Source organism: Bos indicus x Bos taurus, chromosome 5 (assembly GCF_003369695.1).
Source record: "Bos indicus x Bos taurus breed Angus x Brahman F1 hybrid chromosome 5, Bos_hybrid_MaternalHap_v2.0, whole genome shotgun sequence".
Classification (NCBI taxonomy): domain Eukaryota; kingdom Metazoa; phylum Chordata; class Mammalia; order Artiodactyla; family Bovidae; genus Bos; species Bos indicus x Bos taurus.
In genome coordinates, this window is record NC_040080.1 from 69,563,989 (window position 1) to 69,583,882 (window position 19,894).

The window sequence follows — 19,894 nt, forward strand, 5'->3', positions numbered from 1 at the left end:
CCAAAACCAGAGCCTGCCTACTTTACTACTTTGTGCTCTCACCTACACCTCTGACTTTACGGGGGGCTGCCCCCCACCACCTCTTTCAGAGAAGGAGTTAACTTAGAGCTCCAGTTAATAATAATTCCTGGGCGTGATAGGAGTGTTTCAACCTACAAACTCCTCTGAAGGTTCTCTAGCCTGCCTGACAGGCTTGTCTGGCCACATGTGATTGTTCACAGCCTCCCAACCATGAGAGGCACGAGATGCTTTAAACCTTCTAAAAACAGGTTCTTTAGAGAAGTTAGAAAACTATTAGTATAGTAGAGTGGGCTATCAGAAATTGTATTGGTGAAGGGTTTTTCATTTGTTGAGCCAATGTTTGCTGCTAAGTCTCCACATCCCCTGCCCTTATACACATTAATGAATATATAGAAGAAATAAGTATTAACCTTTGATATTAATCACATTGGACCTTAGGCTAAGTAAATTCTTTCCTTAATTAAAACCCACTACACCCTCACCCTATAGGAATGTAACTTTATCTGGTACCTTCGGAAGGTGGCGTCTGTTTTAAAAAATAATCACCCCTGGAGAAATAAGTGTTCTGGTTGACTGACCACTGTCACAAGAAGAGGGTCATAAATTGTTAGCAGGCCCCCTGGCCAGAAGATGATGTAACACCCCTAAGACCTTCGTATACATTTGTATAAAGCACCTGACTTTTATTAAAGTCAGGACTGCTGACCCCATGTGACTTTTGTATAACATCTCAGTGTATAAAAACAGACCCTAGAAAATAAAGAAATGGGATCAGTTCCTCAAAAGACTGGTCTCCCCATGTCATTCTTTTTCTCACCTTCTGGCTGAATCCCCATCTGGAACGTGGAGGCTCGTCAAGCCTACTAATTATGCCTGGGCTTCTAAGGTCTGACCGGGGAGGCCTTAGTGTCTCCTCTCCTTTGGGAGAACGGGAGGACGCCTGTGGCCTACGTAGGTGATGTAAATTCCTTATTTTGGAATTTTATTAGCTTTCCACATAAACCAAGTTATTCAGCCTCTTTTCTCCACTGAATTTTCCTACTGAGCTATCCTTATTCTATTACTCTTCATATCTCTAATTAACATTTAATTAAAGCCAGTGTATTTGCCGACGCCGTCTCTCCTTTGAATTTCCCTGGATCCACTGGGGCTGGACCCCGGCAGGAAAGAAAACTTAGTAATGGTGATTAGATCCCACAAATCATGATCGGGTAAATTTAAAAGGCTTCAGTGTACCTATATCTGATTCTTGTTGATGTATGACAGAAAACCACAAATTTCTGTAATGCAATTATCCTTCAATTAAACAAATAAAGTGGGAAACAGGCAGGGGGATATGGGGGAAGAGGTTGTTACCCTCAAAGAGCTTACAACATCTTCTGTAAGGGATGACCATGTCTTTCAGAAATGCTGGCATTCTAGATTCTCTTCTTCCCAAGCCACACGCCCTATGTCCCTAAACAAACAGTCACAAGTGAGGAATGTTGACAGGACTGCATATTGCCACAGAGTATCGCTTTCCTACTTGCCTGACGCTGGGCTAAAGTTTCTTCATACACCTAGAACCCAATGTGATGCAGAAAGAGGTAAAGCTCATCCCTAACCTGTCACAGAAAACATCCTTCTCTGTTTCACATCCACTTCATATCCTGAGATCTCAAAACTTCTCTATTTCTCAAAAGAGAAAATGTTTATTTCTTTATTTCACTAATTATATCACTAAACTATAAATTTTAAAAAACTGGATTCATTATTGAGTATTTTTTTAAGGAAGAATAAATAATTCACCATATTCCCTTGCATTTCTTCAAGCTACAAATCTATAGCACAGATTGAAAATCTGTGCTTTCAACACCTTGAAAATCTTTTCCTTTATCCCTTCCAAATTTTATGACTTTTCCGAACAAGGCTTCTTCTGCTTTTGACATTTTCCTTTATATTTAGATGGAACCTGAATCCAATCCCAAAGAAAGGCAATGCGAAAGAATGCTCGAACTACCGCACAATTGCACTCATTTCACACGCTAATAAAGTAATGCTCAAAATTCTCCAAGCCAGGCTTCAGCAATGTGTGAACCGTGAACTTCCAGATGTTGAAATTAGTTTTAGAAAAGGCAGAGGAACCAGAGATCAAATTGCCAACATTCACTGGATCATTGAAAAAGCAAGAGAGTTCCAGAAAAGTATCTATTTCTGCTTTATTGACTATGCCAAAGCCTTTGACTGTGTGGATCACAATAAACTGTGGAAAATTCTGAAAGAGATGGGAATACCAGACCACCTGACCTGCCTCTTGAGAAACCCGTATGCAGGTCAGGGAGCAACAGTTAGAACTGGACATAAAACAACAGACTGGTTCCAAATAGGAAAAGGAGTACGTCAAGGCTGTATACTGTCACCCTGCTTATTTAACTTATATGCAGAGTACATCATGAGAAACACTGGGCTGGATGAAGCACAAGCTGGAATCAAGATTCCCTGGAGAAATATCAATCACCTCAGATATGCAGATGACACCACCCTTATGGCAGAAAGTGAAGAAGAATTAAAGAGCCTCTTGAGGAAAGTGAAAGAGGAGAGTGAAAAAGTTGGCTTACAGCTCAACATTCAGAAAACTAAGATCATGGCATCTGATCCCATCACTTCATGAAAAATAGATGGGGAAACAGTGGAAACAGTGGCTGACTTTACTTTTCTGAGCTCCAAAATCACTGCAGATGGTGACTGCAGCCATGAAATTAAAAGACGCTTACTCCTTGGAAGGAAAGTTACAACCAATCTAGACAGCATCTTAAAAAGCAGAGACATTACTTTGTCAACAAAGGTTCGTCTAGTCAAGGCTATGGTTTTTCCAGTGGTCATGTGTGGATGTGAGACTTGGACTATAAAGAAAGCTGAGTGCCAAAGAATTGATGCTTTTGAACTGTGGTGTTGGAAAAGGCTCTTGAGAGTCCCTTGGACTACCAGGAGATACAACCAGTCCATCCTAAAGGAAATCAGTCCTGGGTGTTCATTGGAAGGACTGATGCTGAAGCTGAAACTCTAATATTTTGGCCAATATTTTGATGTGAAGAGCTGACTCATTTGAAAAGACACTCATGTTGGGAAGGATTGAAGGCAGGAGGAGAAGGGGACAACAGAGAATGAGATGGTTAGATGGCATTACCGACTCAATGTACATGAGTTTGGGTAGACTCCAGGAGTTGGTGATGGACAGGGAGGCCTGGAGTACTGTGGTTCATGGGGTCACAAAGAGTCGGACACGACTGAGCGTCTGAACTGAACTGATAGTGGATTAACAATGTTAGTTTCAGGTGTACAACAAAGCAATTCAGTTAAACATACACAGGTATCTCTTCTTTTTCAAATTCTTTTTGCATTTAGGTTGTTACAAGGTATTAAGCAGAGTTCCCTGTATACAGTCGCTTTTTGTTGGTTATCCATTTTAAATATGTAAAATTAAATACTGTAAATGTTTATGTTCAAACATGTAAATTTAAATATGCAAAATGGATAACAAAAGCCTAGTATATAGCACAGAGAACTCTGCTTAACATTCTGTAACAAACTAAATGCAAAAAGAATTTGAAAATGAATAGATATATGTGTACATATATCACTGAATCACTTTACTGTACACCTGAAACTATCACAATATTGCTAATCTCCTATACTCCAATATAAAATAAAAAGTTTTTAAAAAACTAAAATTGTCTTAAAATCTTTATCCCAATCAATAACTATCTGTAGTGAGAATTAACCATCTCACTGCTACCCAACTACCCTACGTCATCAAATATAAAGTCACGCTTCTGCTGAATTCCTCTGCACATCACTGATGTATCCCGTCCCCTCCATCCCAACCCCCCCAATTTTTTGTTGTACTGCATGGCACCAGAGACAGTGGAAGGGTGGAGTCTTAACTATTAGACCGCCAAGGAAGTCCTCCCCTCCCTCCACTTTTTTGATGTTTTTAACATAAAAAATTCCTATGATAATTTCTTTTTTCATGGGGACTCTAATGTAATTTTACAGAAAATTTTAGGCTTTCTTCAATCTCCGAGTAAGATGAGGGTGATGTTACACATGAAGTCTTGTGGAAATATTTATTTTGACTTATTCTGACTTCATGAAATTTACTGGGGATGAAGAGGTCGGCAAAGGAGGGAGAAATTCATCACATGTATTCTGGAGAGAGCCCAGGCATCTTCCTATCACCATCCTCATGTCTGTAAACTGTCTGCAATAAAATAATGATGTCACTTTATCCTGTTGCCCCACTTCTTGCTTATAATAATATTTGCCCCTATTTTCATCCTTATCTTTCTTGACCTCTGTGGTCCACGTCATAGTTACTTCTGCTCCTGACAACTCCTCTCTCTTCTTGGAATATCTTTGAACTTGCAACTCCTGAATTCTAAGCTTCCCAAGACTTACTCCCAAACTCCAATTCCTTCTCTCCAATTCCTTCTCTCCTTCTCTCTTCCTACAAAACATTCCCCACTGCAAATTTAGCACCCTCAAAAGTCAAGTTGCCATTTATGCCTATCCCTTCACCTTGAATCTGTTCCTGCTCCAGGGGTCCACTTTTAAGGACCAGCACCCAGTGGCTGAGACCTGGGGTCTCCCACTCTCCCTGTACCACACAATTTGTCACCATGTCACCACAACAGTACCTCTCATATCATCTCTTCTGAGCCTGTCCTTTGCTCTCATGTGTTCAACCACTAAGTCATGTCTGACTGTTTGCAACCCCATGGACTGCAGCACACCAGGTTTCCCTGTCCTTCACTAACTTCCTTCTTGGAGTTTGCTCAAATTAATGTCCACTGAGTTGGTCAAACTAATGCACAATTGCACTCATCTCACATGCTAGTAAAGTAATACTTAAAATTCTCCAAGCCAGACTTCAGCAATACATGAACTGTGAACTTCCAGATGTTCAAGCTGCTTTTAGAAAAGGCAGAGGAACCAGAGATCAAATTGCCAACATTCACTGGATCATTGAAAAAGCAAGAAAGTTCCAGAAGAAACATCTATTTCTGCTTTATTGACTATTCCAAAGCCTTTGACTGTGTGGATCACAATAAACTGTGGAAAATTCTGAAAGAGATGGGAATACCAGACCACCTGACCTGCCTCTTGAGAAACCTGTATGCAGGTCAGGAAGCAACAGTTAAAACTGGACATGGAATAACAGACTGGTTCCAAATAGGAAAAGGAGTACGTCAAGGCTGTATGTTGTCACCCTGCATATTTAACTTATATGCAGAGTACATCATGAGAAACGCTGGGCTGGAAGAAGCACAGGTTGGAATCAAGATTCCCTGGAGAAATATCAATAACCTCAGATAAGCAGATGACACCACCCTTATGGCAGAAAGTGAAGAGGAACTAAAGAGCCTCTTGATGAAAGTGAAAGGGGAGAGTGAAAAAGTTGGTTTAAAGCTCAACATTCAGAAAACTAAGATCATGGCATCTGGTCCCATCACTTCATGGGAAATAGATGGGGAAACAGTGGAAACAGTGTCAGACTTTATTTTTCTGGGCTCCAAAATCATTGCAGATGGTGACTGCAGCCATGAAATTAAAAGACGCTTACTCCTTGGAAGGAAAGTTATGACCAACCTGGATAGCATATTCAAAGCAGAGACATTACTTTGTCAACAAAGGTCCATCTAGTCAAGGCTATGGTTTTTTCAGTGGTCATGTGTGGATGTGAGAGTTGGACTGTGAAGAAAGCTGAGGACCGAAGATTTGTTGCTTTTGAACTGTGGTGTTGGAGAAGACTCTTGAGAGTCCCTTGGACTGCAAGGAGATCCAACCAGTCCATCCTAAAGTAGATCAGTCCTGGGTGTTCATTGGTAGGCTGATGTTGAAGTTGAAACTCCAATACTTTGGCCACCTGATGCGAAGAGCTGACTCATTTGAAAAGACCCTGATGCTGGGAAAGATTGAGGGCAGGAGGAGAAGGGGACGAGAGAGGATGAGATGGCTCGATGGCATCACTGACTCGATGGACGTGAGTCTAGGTGAACTCCGGGAGTTGGTGATGGACAGGGAGGCCTGGCGTGCTGCGATTCATGGTGTCGCAAAGAGTCGGACACGACTGAGCAACTGAACTGAACTTCCAAGGAGCAAGTGCCTTTTAATTTCATGGATGCAGTCACTACCTGCAGTGGTTTTGGAGCCCAGGAAAATAAAATCTGTCACTGTTTCCACTTTTTCTCGTATTTGCCATGAAGTGATGGGACCGGATGCCATGATCTTAGTTTTCTGAATGTTGAGTTTTAAGACAGTTTTTTCACTCTCCTATTTCACTGCCATTAAGAGGCTCTTTAGTTTCTCTTCACTTTCTGCCATTAAAGTGGCCAGCACAGTTCAGTTGCTCAGCCGTGTCTGCCTCTTTGCGACCCCATGGACTGCAGCACGCCAGGCTTCCCTGTCCATCAACAACTCCAGGAGCTTACTCAAACTCATGTCCATTGAGTCGGTGATGCCATCCAACCATCTCATCCTCTGTCATCCCCTTCTCCCGCCTTCAATCTTTCCCAGCATCAGGGTCTTTTCCAGTGAGTCAGTTCTTCACATTAGGTGGCCAAATTATTGGAGTTTCAGTTTCAGCATTAGTCCTTCCAATGAATATTTAGGACTGATTTCCTTTAGGATGGACTGGTTGGATCTCCTTGCAGTCCAAGGGACCCTCAAGAGTCTTCCCCAACACCACAGTTCAAAAGCGTCAATTTTTTGGAGCTCAGCTTTCTTTATAGTCCCACTCTCACATCTATACTTGACTACTGGAAAAAACCATGACTTTGACTAGATGGACCTTTGTTGGCAAAGTAATGTCTCTGCTTTTTAATATGCTGTCAAGGTTAGAGTGGTATCATCTGCATATCTAAGGTTGTTGATATTTCTCCCAGCAATCTTGATTCCAGCTTGTGATTCATCCAGCCCAGCATTTCACATGATGTACTCTGCATATGAGTTAAATAAACAGGGTGACAATATGCAGCCTTTTTCATATTCCTTTCCCAATTTTGAACTGCTCAAAATTGTTGTTTCACGTCCATTGTCCATGTCTGGTTCTAATTGTTGCTTCTTGACGCCTTTGTTCTTACACTGCTTTATTTGGAGCTTCATCATTTCTCACTCAGATTTCTGCATGAGCCAGACTTCTAAGTGTCCCAACTTCTAGGTGTGCTCCCCTAGTTCTCTCAAGTCAGCCTCCCCACTATCATGAGTCTGTTACACCCTGGTCTAAAGTCATTGTTTAGAAGTCCAGTTTTTCAGGGTACTGAGTGACTCTCACCTGTGAACGCTGCTCACTGCTCCGGTCTTATACCCCTCCAAGCAACTACACTTGCCCCCGACACAGGAAGCCATGCCCCACTGCTCCCACGCCAGCCTAGCTCTGCACATGCTCACTCCCTCCATCAGGAGCTCTCCTTTCTCTTATGTGCTTGGTTAATTCCTATTCAATTTTCAGCACAACAGGGCAAATATCACTTCTTCAGGAAGCCTTCCTCTCCTGTCTCCCCAACTCTACTCAAGGAGGGCAGGGACTGTCCTGAATCCATCTCCTCAGTCCCAAGGTCCCAGAGTGTGGACTCAGAGCTCAGCACACATTTACTGAGTGAAGGATGAGAATCACAGGGGGAAAGCGGAGACCTAGCTCACTTGTGTTCTGCAGATGCTTTCTCGCATTGAGCCCTGTACTGTCACTGCCCTTTCCTCGGTGCCACCATATATGAGTCATGGGATGTCTTCAGATAGAAAAAACCACTAGCCTCTTCTAAGCAGTGTATTTAGTGACCTCTGCTAGCAAAGTGTTCATTCAGCATAGCAGCCAAAGTCCTGGTAACAGCCCTGAGGTCCTACCAGACTGCATCTCTCCCCTATTAGCTTTCTGACAGTGTTGCTTACAACCCAATTTTTTTTTTGGTCATGCTATGTGACATCTTCCCTGACCAGGGATTAAACCCGAGCCCCCTGCAGTGGAAGTGCACAGTCTGAACCACTGGACTGCCAGGGAAGTCCACTGCCTGTAATCCAGGCTCTGCTATGTCTGTTCCAGCTGCATGGGCTCCTAGCTGATCCCTGAGAATGGCAGGCCTGGTCCTGCCTCAGATCTTGCAGCTGCCGAGGGTTGTCAGGATGCTCTTCCTCCCAAAAGCTGTGCTCTCAGGTCTTTGCCCCAGCGTCACCCCTGACACCTTCTTCGACCACCCATTCACCTCACACTTCCTATTATTCCCGCTTCCCTACTTTGTTTTCTCCAGAGTGCTTATCTGCCCATGCTATGTGTTTTGTTTGCCTCCCTTAAAGAACACAAGCTCCCTGTAGGGAGGGACTGTCCTCTGTTTATTTCCTGCTGAATCCTCAGCATCCAGTTCCTACAACACAGCCCATGCTCACGAGTCATCTGGCACACGAGACTACGCTCTTCAAGGTTTTAGAAAGAGCACAAACATCAACAACGAAAACAGACAACCGAATTCTAACATGGGCAAAGGACGTGAACAGACCTTTCAGAAGATATATGTGGCCAGTAAGAAGTACATGAAAAGATGCTCAACATCACTAACCATGGGAAATATATACCTACAAATGAGATAGCACTTTGCACTCATTAGGGTAGCTATTATTTCAGAAAAACAGAATTTAACAAGTGTTGGCAAAAATGTAGAGAAACTGGAACCCTTGTGCACTGCTGGTGGGAAGGTCAAATGGTGTAGATGCTGTGGCAAACAGTATGGTGGCTCCTGAAAATACTGACCAGAGCCACCATATCACTCAGCAATTCCACTCTGGGTATATATCCAAGAGAATCAAAAGCAGGGACTCAAACAGGTACTAGACACCCACGTTCACAGCAGCAATATTTATAATAGACAAAAGATGACAGCAACGGTTCATTGATGATGAAGGCATAAACAAAATGGCATGTATACATACAAGAGAATATTATTCAACCTCAAAAAGGAATAAGATTATGACACATTCTACAACACGGACAATCTTTGAGGACATTATGATAAGTGAATATGACAACTACAAAAAGACAAAAATTGTATGATTCCACTTATAGGAGGTATTTGGAGTAGCCAAATTCACAGGGACAGGAAATAGAATGGTAGTTGCCAGGGACCGGAGAGGGTGGAGGGGAAAGGGAGAAAGGAATGGGGAGTTAGTATTTAGTGGGGACAGTTTCAGTTTGGGATGATGGAAAGGTTTAGGAGATGATGATACCGATGGTTGTACAGCAGTATGAATGTATTTGATGCCACTGAACCGTACACTTAAAAATGGTTAAAATGGTAAGCTTTACGTGCATTTTTCCACAATTAAAAAAAAAAAAAGGCAACACAGCTCTTGCCTTAAACTCTAATAAGAAGCCTAATATACAGCGCAGATAGACGTGAAGCCGCTGTGGCTAAGGCAGGAATACAGGCTGAGATGTGCCTGCTTTTCACTGCATATCCTTGCTGCCTCCCAGAGGAGCATGGACCACATGAACCATCACGAAGGAGTGTCCTGGCTCCATTCTAAAGTGCTTATGTGCTGGTTTCACTGTTCTTAAAGAAAGGAAGTTAAATAGTTACTCCTGGCTCCACTTCTAGGAGGAACTTAGCAACAAGGAAATATGCGATCATCAACTGGCTTGCAGCCAGATGTCAACACTGTCTTATTTTTACAGAAGTCACTTTATATCCCAGTGGCAGAGAGGAATTGCCGGGGGAAAGAGCAACATTAAGTCACTGGCACCCATATCCAATTATCATTAATGTCTCACATTTTCTGAGCCCTTTTCCATAATAATTCAATCCTCAAAAATAATTCCATCAAGAAGGTATGGAAAAAATTGTGTGATTTCCAATTTAAAAATGAATGAAAATTCAGTGGGCATTATTCATAGAGGATTACAGAAATGGAACTGACTTTAGGATAATAATCACTAACATCAATCGAGGATTTATTAATGATGACACCAGCTCAGGACTTCGCATGGACTGTTGGATTTCATACTTCTAACTAGCCTCTCCTGGGAGAAGGCAATGGCACCTCACTCCAGTACTCTTGCCTGGAAAATCCCATGGATGGAGAAGCCTGGTAGGCTGCGGTCCATGGGGTCGCTAAGAGTCGGACACGACTGAGCGACTTCACTTTCACTTTTCACTTTCATGCATTGGAGAAGGAAATGGCAACCCACTCCAGTGTTCTTGCCTGGAGAATCCCAGGGGATGGGGACCCTGGTGGGCTGCCATCTATGGGGTCACACATGGACAGAGGGGCCTGGTGGCTACGGTCCATGGGATCAGAAAGAACTGGACAGGACTGAGCACACACACATTGTTAAACTGAATAGCTTTATGCAACAGACTGCTCTGAACTGTCTTACTCTAGAGCGCATGCACTTAACCACTATTATTTTGTCCTGCTCATCTGGGTCCCTGACTCTTCCTTTTTGGGAGAGGCCTAATCAGTGCTTCCTTCTGCCTTGAAACAAGTACAACTGATGAGTCTCCATAGGTCACTGTGTTTTTTAACCCTAAGCTGAACTAATGCTAACAAAATAAAAATAAATGAGTACCCTTCTTAGTCACTAAGCATAAATGCAACAAGACAATATCACTTCAACTAAGGACAGGTTCCTAGATCCTTTACAATCCTATAAAAATTTACAAGCAAAAATATCCTCAAGATCATTAGAACAAACAGTCCCATCTGGGTCATCCGTTTCGTGTCTCTTTTCTGCAGGACTAAAGAATCTGATGGTGGACACAGTGCTGATTGTTCCCTATACTCTGCTAAGAGCTTCTTCAGAACTTTCCAAGGATGTCTGCTTTGTTCTCCGGAAACTGGAGAAAGGAGAAATGCTTTGTGGTCTGTCAGCAGGGCATTCAGTCTGGAGGGCCACCCCATAGGATGCAAGGGCTTTGGGCCAACTGAAACAAATATGAATTTGGAAGAGCGTCAAGCACAGGCTCCAACTGTACAACTCTAAGGGACACGCGAGGGGAGGACAGGGGCAGAGTCGTAGCTGGGCTGCAAGCTGACGGCTAGAGTTACTCCACACCTCCTGGGAGGCTTCTGAGGATGACCAACTTCACAAAAACCTGGAAGTGCTTCTTTAAAACCATCTACCGCTACACATACTAATTCTTGCAACAAAACTCCTATGATGTGGGCATTTTCTCTAAGTGCTGAGAACTTAAACACCAGCTTTTCTGAACCCCATGTATCACCTTTGCTGTGAGTGTGATGCCCCGAGCCCAGACCCACCACTCCACGAACACTGGGGCCGTGGCTTTTCTCTTTTCCATTCTGAACATTCCACAGTGGGGCCAGAGTGTGTGGGTTCTTCTCACCCGAGAGTGGGGGTGAAGGAAAGTCTTACCGAGTTCTCCTTCAGCTGCAGCCCCTCCCCGTTGGGAAGCGAGGACCGTCTCTTAGCTGAGTTCCTGTTTGGGGTTGAGGTAATGGCCCCTGCTTTCTTCTTCACAGTGAGCACCTCACAGCTGGCTTGGTCTTCGTTGTGTGTGCTCTTCCCAGCGTTGATGACCCTGGAGGAGAAGCCAGAAAAGCCGATCAGACTAATGCCCTATGTCATAGCTTGGTGGGTGAACAGACTTTTCAGTGGACTTATATAAGCACATGTTAAAACATTTGATGAAGCATTGTTCAGAGCTCAGTTCACCTTTCCAGGTGTCTGATAGCTGTGATCAACCCCACTAATCCATTTCTAGTCAAAACACACGAGATAATCAGTCTTCTGCCAATTACACTGAAGATAGATGGCTGGCTCAGGGAATTCCGCTGCATTTTTCCAAGTGATAAAGAGCAAAAACCTCCACCAATCTTATCAAAGAATAAAGCAGTAATTTACAGCACACTATAAAATCCTAGGGAACAAAGAAGTATATTTCATGACCACTTTCACTTTACACACAGAGAAGTGAATGGATCAAAGGTTTATTCTTTTAAAATTATCTTCTCTCCTTTATCTTTTCTCCAGTAGAATAACACTCCTTACATGGCATCATCACAATGGACTGCAGGGCACGCTGATTTGTACATGTGGCCTTGTGATCTCATGGCATGTTGATACTACTTTGATCTAATTACTAATGTTTTGAGCATAGGAATGCTTCAGAAAAACATGCTACATCATTTATAAAGCTTTTTTGTGTATCAGGTGCCTGCAGACTGAACTCTTGGGTTTCAGCACCATTTTCTTATTAAGTAATGAAGCAGCAGCTAAAATAGTTTTCCCGAAAGAGAGATCTCCTTGATTTGCCATTGCTGTGTTTTCTTTACAAAACTTCAACAGTGTCACAGTACATGGCAGAGTGAGGGTGGAGGATAAGGACTCAGTGGCAAAAAAAGAAAGATGCTTTTGTTTTAATAAGGTAAGATAGATGGAAATCCACTCTGAAAGTGTGGTGTATACATCACTCTATTAGTCTTGTACTCCCTCCTAACGATTAATTAGAGGATGGTTGTTTTCAAACACCTTTTATTAAACAGTTTTACATTCTGAAAGAATTATTAACTCAGAGTAAACTGCAAAAACGGTATACAGTCTCAAGCACTCTTCACCCAACTTACCCCAAAGCAACATTTTCCATCACTCAAGAACAACATCAAAAGGAGCAACTGATTCTGATCCAGCACTGTCAGCCAGACTGCAGAGCTTATTCAAATGTCACCATTTTTTTTATATCAAATGGCTTTCAGTATTGAAAACTGTAAGCCAACACATACATGCTACAGTCAAACAGCAAACAGAGAGCAAATTGAGATGTGAGAACTGTACGACCTCAGGGAGTGTGTTTTGAGCAGTTTTCTACCAAACCCTGGAATTCTATGGAGGTGTTTCAGGTGTTTTCACATTTACTTTAAATTTATTTTTTAAAGGTATAAGCATTTTGGGGAAAAAATGCAATAATTTAAAAGTTCATTCCCATCTCTTACATGTAAACAAATATACGCTAGTCTACATATTTTGGGCAGCTTTGGCATAATAAATAAGCCTTCTATCTTTTCTCTTCAACTGACTGATACCACTAGATTGGAAGGAGATCTTTTTTTTTTTAAACGACCATTTGCAATTACTTATCTGTATGTTAAAGGGAAACAATCATAAAAGTCATCTATTATCTCTATTTCAAATTTCTATTCATTGAAACTGCTTCATCATTCTTACTGAGTTTAGTATAAATTTCAACTGAAGTATATTTTTATAAACAAAAGCCTTTTATCCTCATTTTACACATGACAGTTTTGTGTAGGATTTTTTTTTTAAAGTAGATTGTTGCTTATTGAGTTTGAAAATCCTTGTCCTTAGTGGGGTGGGAACAGTCCTGTGCAAGGAGGTGGGATCCCTGCTGATCTCTATGAGGTCAAATTTGCCTCTGATGTTTATCACACCCTCTCAAGGAAGAAGGGAGAAAGAGTTCAAGGTCTAGTGTTTGGTCCCACCTTCACTCTCTCCTGTGAGCAGGGGGAAATCTTCATACCGTTTCAGAATACAATGCAATTCTTAAAGACACAGGCTACCTGCATAAGACTATTAGTACAACTATGCTTACTGCCCAAGCTAAGTAAGTTACTCCAGGTGCCATAGCCAGGAAGTACGGCAGCTGGAATTCAGTCAGGCCTCCCTTGACCCCCAGCCCAACTTGGGGGTGTGTGTGTGTGCTTAGTCACTCAGTCATAGTCCGATTTCTTATGGAAAATCTGAACAACTTTTTTGGCCAACCCAATACACAGAGCTTTGCATCAATCTGTGGCAGGCCCTGCTAGACTGTGTGGGGAAGCAGAGAATAGCAGATCAGGTGAGCTTGGGTCCAGGCTTGAGAGAAAGGGGATTCTTTTCCTGCTTCTAAGGCTACTGGAGAAAGCGCCCAGAGGAAGGATAAAGAATGGATGGCTCTGATCTGTTTGTCTCTAGCGCAGCTCATGTTTCGTCCAGAGGTTTGCCACTGGAGCTCCTAATACATGCATTTAACTGGAGTATTCCTTTCACATAGATTTTTTGAGAAACAAACCAGGCAGAGGAAGGACATTCAAAATACCACCTGCCTCCTCTCAGTCAGTGATAGTGACTCCCAAGCAACATGTGTGGCGTGGATGGTGACATTACACCCCCACGGTCACCCACAAGCATCTTTCCCAGGGAAAGCTGAAGGTGGAGGTGCAGCTGGGAAAACAAGTCCATGACCATCGTCCCCTCCATACTGTCCTCTGACCAGAATCCGAGCTTCTATTTCTGGAACTTGGCATCACCCTGACCATTGGCACCTAAACTTATGCTTTAGTTGGGTTTTTTCCCCCAACAAAAAAAAGCATCGCTGATCTCCAATAGCTCATGCCAGGCTGACTCATCTGCCACTGCTCTTTTCCAACAATCAACAAAGCTACTATAATTACACAAATCACGAATCACTGTCCCCTGGAGGTGCAGTGTCTCCCATCTTTCTTAGTGGATATTAAACTCCAAAGTTGACCTAACTTCAGCAAGAGACTCTAGAAACTTTATGCATGAGAAACCCAGGGACTGGGAAGATTGTAACTTACACAAGGTCACAAGAGCTAAATACAGCAGAGCTGTGGACACACTTCGGAGTTCCAGCTCTTTCTCCTTCAGCTCTCGGCTGTTTTATTTTTCTATTGTGTGCCTATTCTTATCAGCACTTGGTTGCAAGGGCTGTCCTGCAATGACTCATCACAGCTGGGGAACCGTGAAGAACAATCGCGGGTGGACTTCCTCTGCCATTTCACGTGAATACAGCTTGTGAATGACACTGATGAAATATTAGAAAGGTCAACCTAGAGAGAAGACAGCAGCCCCAACCCTGGAAGCCTATTCAGTCAGATATCTGATTATTACTCAGATGATAAAGTCATATTAATTTAAAGCCACTGCCTTTTTAAAACATACAGCTGGATCCCCTGGTGGTCCAGTGGTTAAGAGTCTGCCTGCCCATGCAGGGGACACGGGTGCGATCCCTGATCCATGAAGATTTTACAAGCCACAGGGCAACTAAGCCCATCCATCACAACTATTGGGGCTCTGCTCTAGAGCCTGGGAGCCACAGCTATAGGGCCCATGGGCCGTAACTACTGAAGCCTGTTTGCCTAGAGCCTGTGCTCTGCAACAAAGACCCAGAGCAGTCAAAAGAAATAAAATTAAAACACACACACACATACAACTGTTATCTCATATTTCATATTATTTTAAATTCCTGACTCTACAGCTTTAGTAGAAAGACCTGATTCTTATCAATTAACTTTGGCTTTAAAAAGCTTGATCTCTATCAACTTACATATTTCATTTTGTTCTTCAAAGGCCAATGCTTTGTTTACTAAATTTAAATAAAACCTCCAATTCCTCTAAAAGTAAATTGAGAAAAACTTTCCTGAGTTGAGACGTATCATGCTGTCAATAGATTCAACAGTATTTTTTATGTGAGTAGCTATATTAGTAGCTACATTCTCTTCTTGTCCTAGGCTCCAGGAAAAAGTCAGCACTATCTTGAGATCACCCAGAATGACTTTGAGATAGGCTTTCTTTATCTAAGCAGTACTCACCCATGATACCTATTTTGAGGATCTCAAAAAAAATGTTGCTGGGCCATGAATCATCTCTTTGGTGTCATTGTTTTCCAATTGCCTACAAAGGGGGAAAACATCTTCCCTGAAATTAAACTGGAGGTAATAAAGCACAATGGTTAAGACCATGGGCTATCCCCCCAGAACACAGCACACAGCAGGTGCTCAACAAGCATCTGTTGAAAGAATGAATGCAGAACTCAACTCTGCCTACTCCCTAGATGTGGAGCAATAATAGTATCTTACATTTGTTGAGAATTAATTATGTGCCAAGGACTGCTGTTAGCATTTGATTAGCACATGTAGTGATTAACTCATGGAATCCTCTTGTGGACTGAGTTGGCCACCACTGCTCTAAAGTCACAGCTACTGGACAGTGGAATGCTTGGGCAAGTCGCTTAACTTCTGCAAACCTCGGTTTCTTAGCAGTACTTCTTGGGCTAAATTCTGGGAGTTACTAAAATATACATTCTGGGGAGAGGAGATATTAGTCATCTTAATTGAAGAACTGGGAAATTCTGAAGTCAGGACTAACATTCAAGGCGGAGAACTGTGAGAGGATGAAAGCAACTTTAGCTGCTATGTCTTCAATGTGGAAAGTTTACACTCTGTTTATTCTTCCCTTAGAAGATGAGGATATGCATGCCCTGGGAGACCCATGACAAAGTTAGAGTCATTCATGGATTGCATTAACCCATCAGTCTACCTTCAATGGGACCAAAACACCTAGATTTTTTTTCCCCTTGTAAAAACAGGTACATATGGAATTTTAAGGACTGGAAGTCCAAAATCCTCTGTGTGTATCAGACACAACTTGAAGCTATGACCTGAACACCAGGCATAGATGTGACTATGAGATCGTAGCAGTGGAAGACTATGTAAAAAGAACAAGTGATTCATTCTGTGCTGCTATCACACACTTGGAAAACCTGTTTTCCTTCTTTCTGTTTGTGAAATACTCTAGTCACAAATTAAAAAAAAAAAAAAATCAACTCCACCTAAATTTCAGCAGGTAAGTCCTGGTTTTAATGGCAACCATTCAATGATCAAGTTATCTGCCTTCCCATCTGCTCAAAACCTTGACCTTAAGGACATGCACTTAATAATATAACAGACACAACAGGTTCCTGTCACTAAATTCAGATGAGTAAATATTCTCAACTCTTCTCAAGAAGTGAGCCCCCGTCACAGAAGCCACTGGTCCACAGAAGTCACAATGGAACTGTTTTCAACAGGATTTACAAGGACAATCAAACCACAATGGGGAGTCACAGTTGGTATGTTTTCAGAGGATTCCCACGCATCATGGGTGTCAATTCATTCATTACCAACCTGTTCCCCTTGGGACCATGAGGTATTCAGCAGAGGCATCGCAGAGGCATCAACAGAGACAATGGTCAGAAAGGCCAAGTTCAAATTTGCTGTGTGCTCTCGGACACAGTAAGCTTACTTTCTGTCTCTAAAATGGGGATAATAACACTTACCTCCAATTATAGAAGAGATACTAAAACGAAATGCCCTAGCATGAAAAGTATTTAACAGTACCTGGCGCACAATGAGTACTCAATATTACTATTTAATAATAACATATCCAACACAAGCTAAGTGCTCCTGTGTTGGGCCCAGAGGACTTTATGCAGTTGTGTGAGTTTGAGGGGAAACTCTTCTTCCCTCTTCTTTCTGTCAGTGTCCCTCTGCCAGCCTCAAGGGCACAGAATCACCTCCAGGTCTCAGTAACTACATGTGGCATATGTACGACACTTCCTAGAACATGGGACCTTTCTTGAGCAAGGCTGCCTGCTCCTCTGAGCGCTTTCCTCAAAGTCCTGGTAATACTCAATCCATGCAATGTTCTGTACACAGGAAAGCACCCACGCAGTTAGTAGGGTGATGATTCTAAATTCCCATCCAGATCTGCCCACACACGCCATCTCTCCCCAGGCTCCCGGACTGAGACAGCCAGGTACCAAGACCCACTGAATAGAGAATTTGGTTGGGTTTGATTTCTCTTTTTTTCGCTTGGTATTATGCTTTTGCTTTGTTTTTAAAGGAAATTAGAGCCTGAACCATTTAGGCTAAAAAGTTTACATGAAGTGTTAATATGGCTAACATGCAGTAATCACACTGGTTAAGAAGGGACAAGTGTTTTAAAAAGGCCATCAGGTGAATCGAGCTATTGCTGATTCATATACAACTGAGATGAGCAAAAGGCTGTAGGGGGAGGGGTGGGAAATCAATCATTGATGGGAGACGAAATATAGCAATCAATTACTAAAATTCTCTTTTCGAGGTAACCTCATAGGCAATGTTCCATGTGATTGTCTGAAATGGTTACTGACCACCCAGATTGGCTGGAACATAAGGACAACTTAATTCCTAGCTCCAAGGGCATTAATAACCTCTCATTCTTGGTTTACTAGAAAACCATGGCTCTGAGTAGGAATTTAAGCCTTTGATAATAGCCATCAGCAAAAACAGCCGGAACATCTATCAAGAATAGTAGCTTCTCCCAGATGGTTTCAGTCACGTCCTGGAAGGAGGGACAACAGGAGGTCACACCAGTCCATGCAGTTAACAGCCAGTGTGTTACCAATGAGGAGAAAGGATGGAAGGCAATGGAATTCTCTGTGGTGTTTAGCTTTCATGTTTTGGAAGGTGGCTAAGTACCAACAGGTGGGGGAGGCAGAGTAGGAAGAAGGCAGGATGAACCCAGGTGAGAAAAGAGCACATACACACCTTCTCCCATCACACATCTTACACCTCCTGGTTCCCATGTTCTGTTGGCAGCTAATGAAGGGAAGTGATCAATCAGGGTTGCTAATTGGGGTCTCAAGGGCCACATTCAGCGCACAGGTTGGGATTTTAATTTTTGCCCACAAGTTTCTTTTTAAGGTGAATTGTAGTTGCCATATTTTAAAATGGGGATGATTATATTAAAAATCTTTTAATTTTCCCATTTTTCTTGAAAAATAATACATCAGGCTACACCTGTCACACTCTTGGATGACAACAATAAAGACAACAATCAACAACAACACCCTTGCTAGCTCACCCCAGATCTCACTCTGTCTGCTTCTGCCATTGTCAGCTGCCTGACCCCAAAGGCATTTGTTTCTGCAACCCTGCAACCAGATCTGTGTGACTTCATGAGTAAAATAAGAAAAGTATTAGACATGTAGTACATATAGACTGAAATAATTACTTTAAAATATTGTGATGCCAAGAGGGGTAAAGCAAGAAGACTAGGGCATGGTTTTCACGCTCAGGGAGCCCACAGCCATCTGTAGAGTAGGGCCATCTTCCTATAAATAATTGATTTGTTCTGACTAGTACCATACCAAAAGGGTACGTCACAAAAGATTTGAAAATGCAGAGGAGGAGATGATTATGCAAAAGAAGAGTCATGGAAAGTGAGACAGCTGAGGTGGCACCTAAGCTCAGCCTTACTGAATAAAGGAGGGAATCAAGAGTCAGAGAAAAGGGACTTCCCTAGTGATTCAGTGGTTAAGACTTCATGCTTCCAATGCAGGGGGTGTGGGTTCAATCCTTGGTTGGAGAACTAAGATCCCACATGCCTTGTGGTGTGACCAAAAATGATAATAATAGAAATAAAGAGTCAGAAGAAAACCAAGGCAGGACTCTGCAGACATAGGAATAACCTCTGAAAACAGTGATATGAAAGAACTTTGTAAAGAGGAGTGGGTGTGACTTAAGTATGGGCTTGGTAAGGAGCTACATTAGAACTAGATCATGAAATTCTATTGGAGCTTCATCCCATAGAGCCTATGACCCATGGGAATAATCTAAATTTGTTTAAAAAAGGGGGGGGAAAAGCATTTAACTTATTTTAATTGGAGAATAAATACTTTACAATACTAAAGGGCTTGATATGATAAAAATTATTTAGGAAAATAACAGTAGCGGCCTGATGGAAGATGGATTACAGAGGATGAATGACAAAAGCAGAGAGCCCAGCTAGTGACATAACAGTCCAAGCGACGAAAAGGCCATGAATCAAGCTTTTGGTGCAAGGGAAAAGGAGGCTTCAGAGGAAGTGAAAAAACTGCAAATTCCTAGCTGAGACCTGCTGGATATGAGTAGTGGAGGATAGAAGGGCAAAGAGGGTGCCACTTAAGTGTTCACTGGCAGGATGAGCAAATGAGGTGTTCTTGATTACGAAGGGAGATGAGAAGGTGAAACAAGGCTTGGGGTGGGGCATTCTGGAGGATAAGATAATGAAATTGGCTTTAGGTCA

General features: G+C 42.4%; 1 protein-coding gene across 2 annotated transcripts in view; it reads right to left on the minus strand.

The window, feature by feature from the left end:
- The window catches only part of PPM1H (protein phosphatase, Mg2+/Mn2+ dependent 1H), a 306,613-nt gene that overhangs the window by 192,011 nt on the left and 94,708 nt on the right, over window positions 1-19,894 (minus strand). For both annotated transcript variants that reach the window (XR_003511171.1, XM_027542423.1), the window contains exon 2: window positions 11,423-11,588. Coding sequence is in view for 1 of the 2 variants with exons in the window: in XM_027542423.1 (XP_027398224.1) it covers window positions 11,423-11,588 (166 nt within the window). In the remaining variant the exon portion in view is untranslated. The remainder of the gene's footprint in view (window positions 1-11,422; window positions 11,589-19,894) is intronic.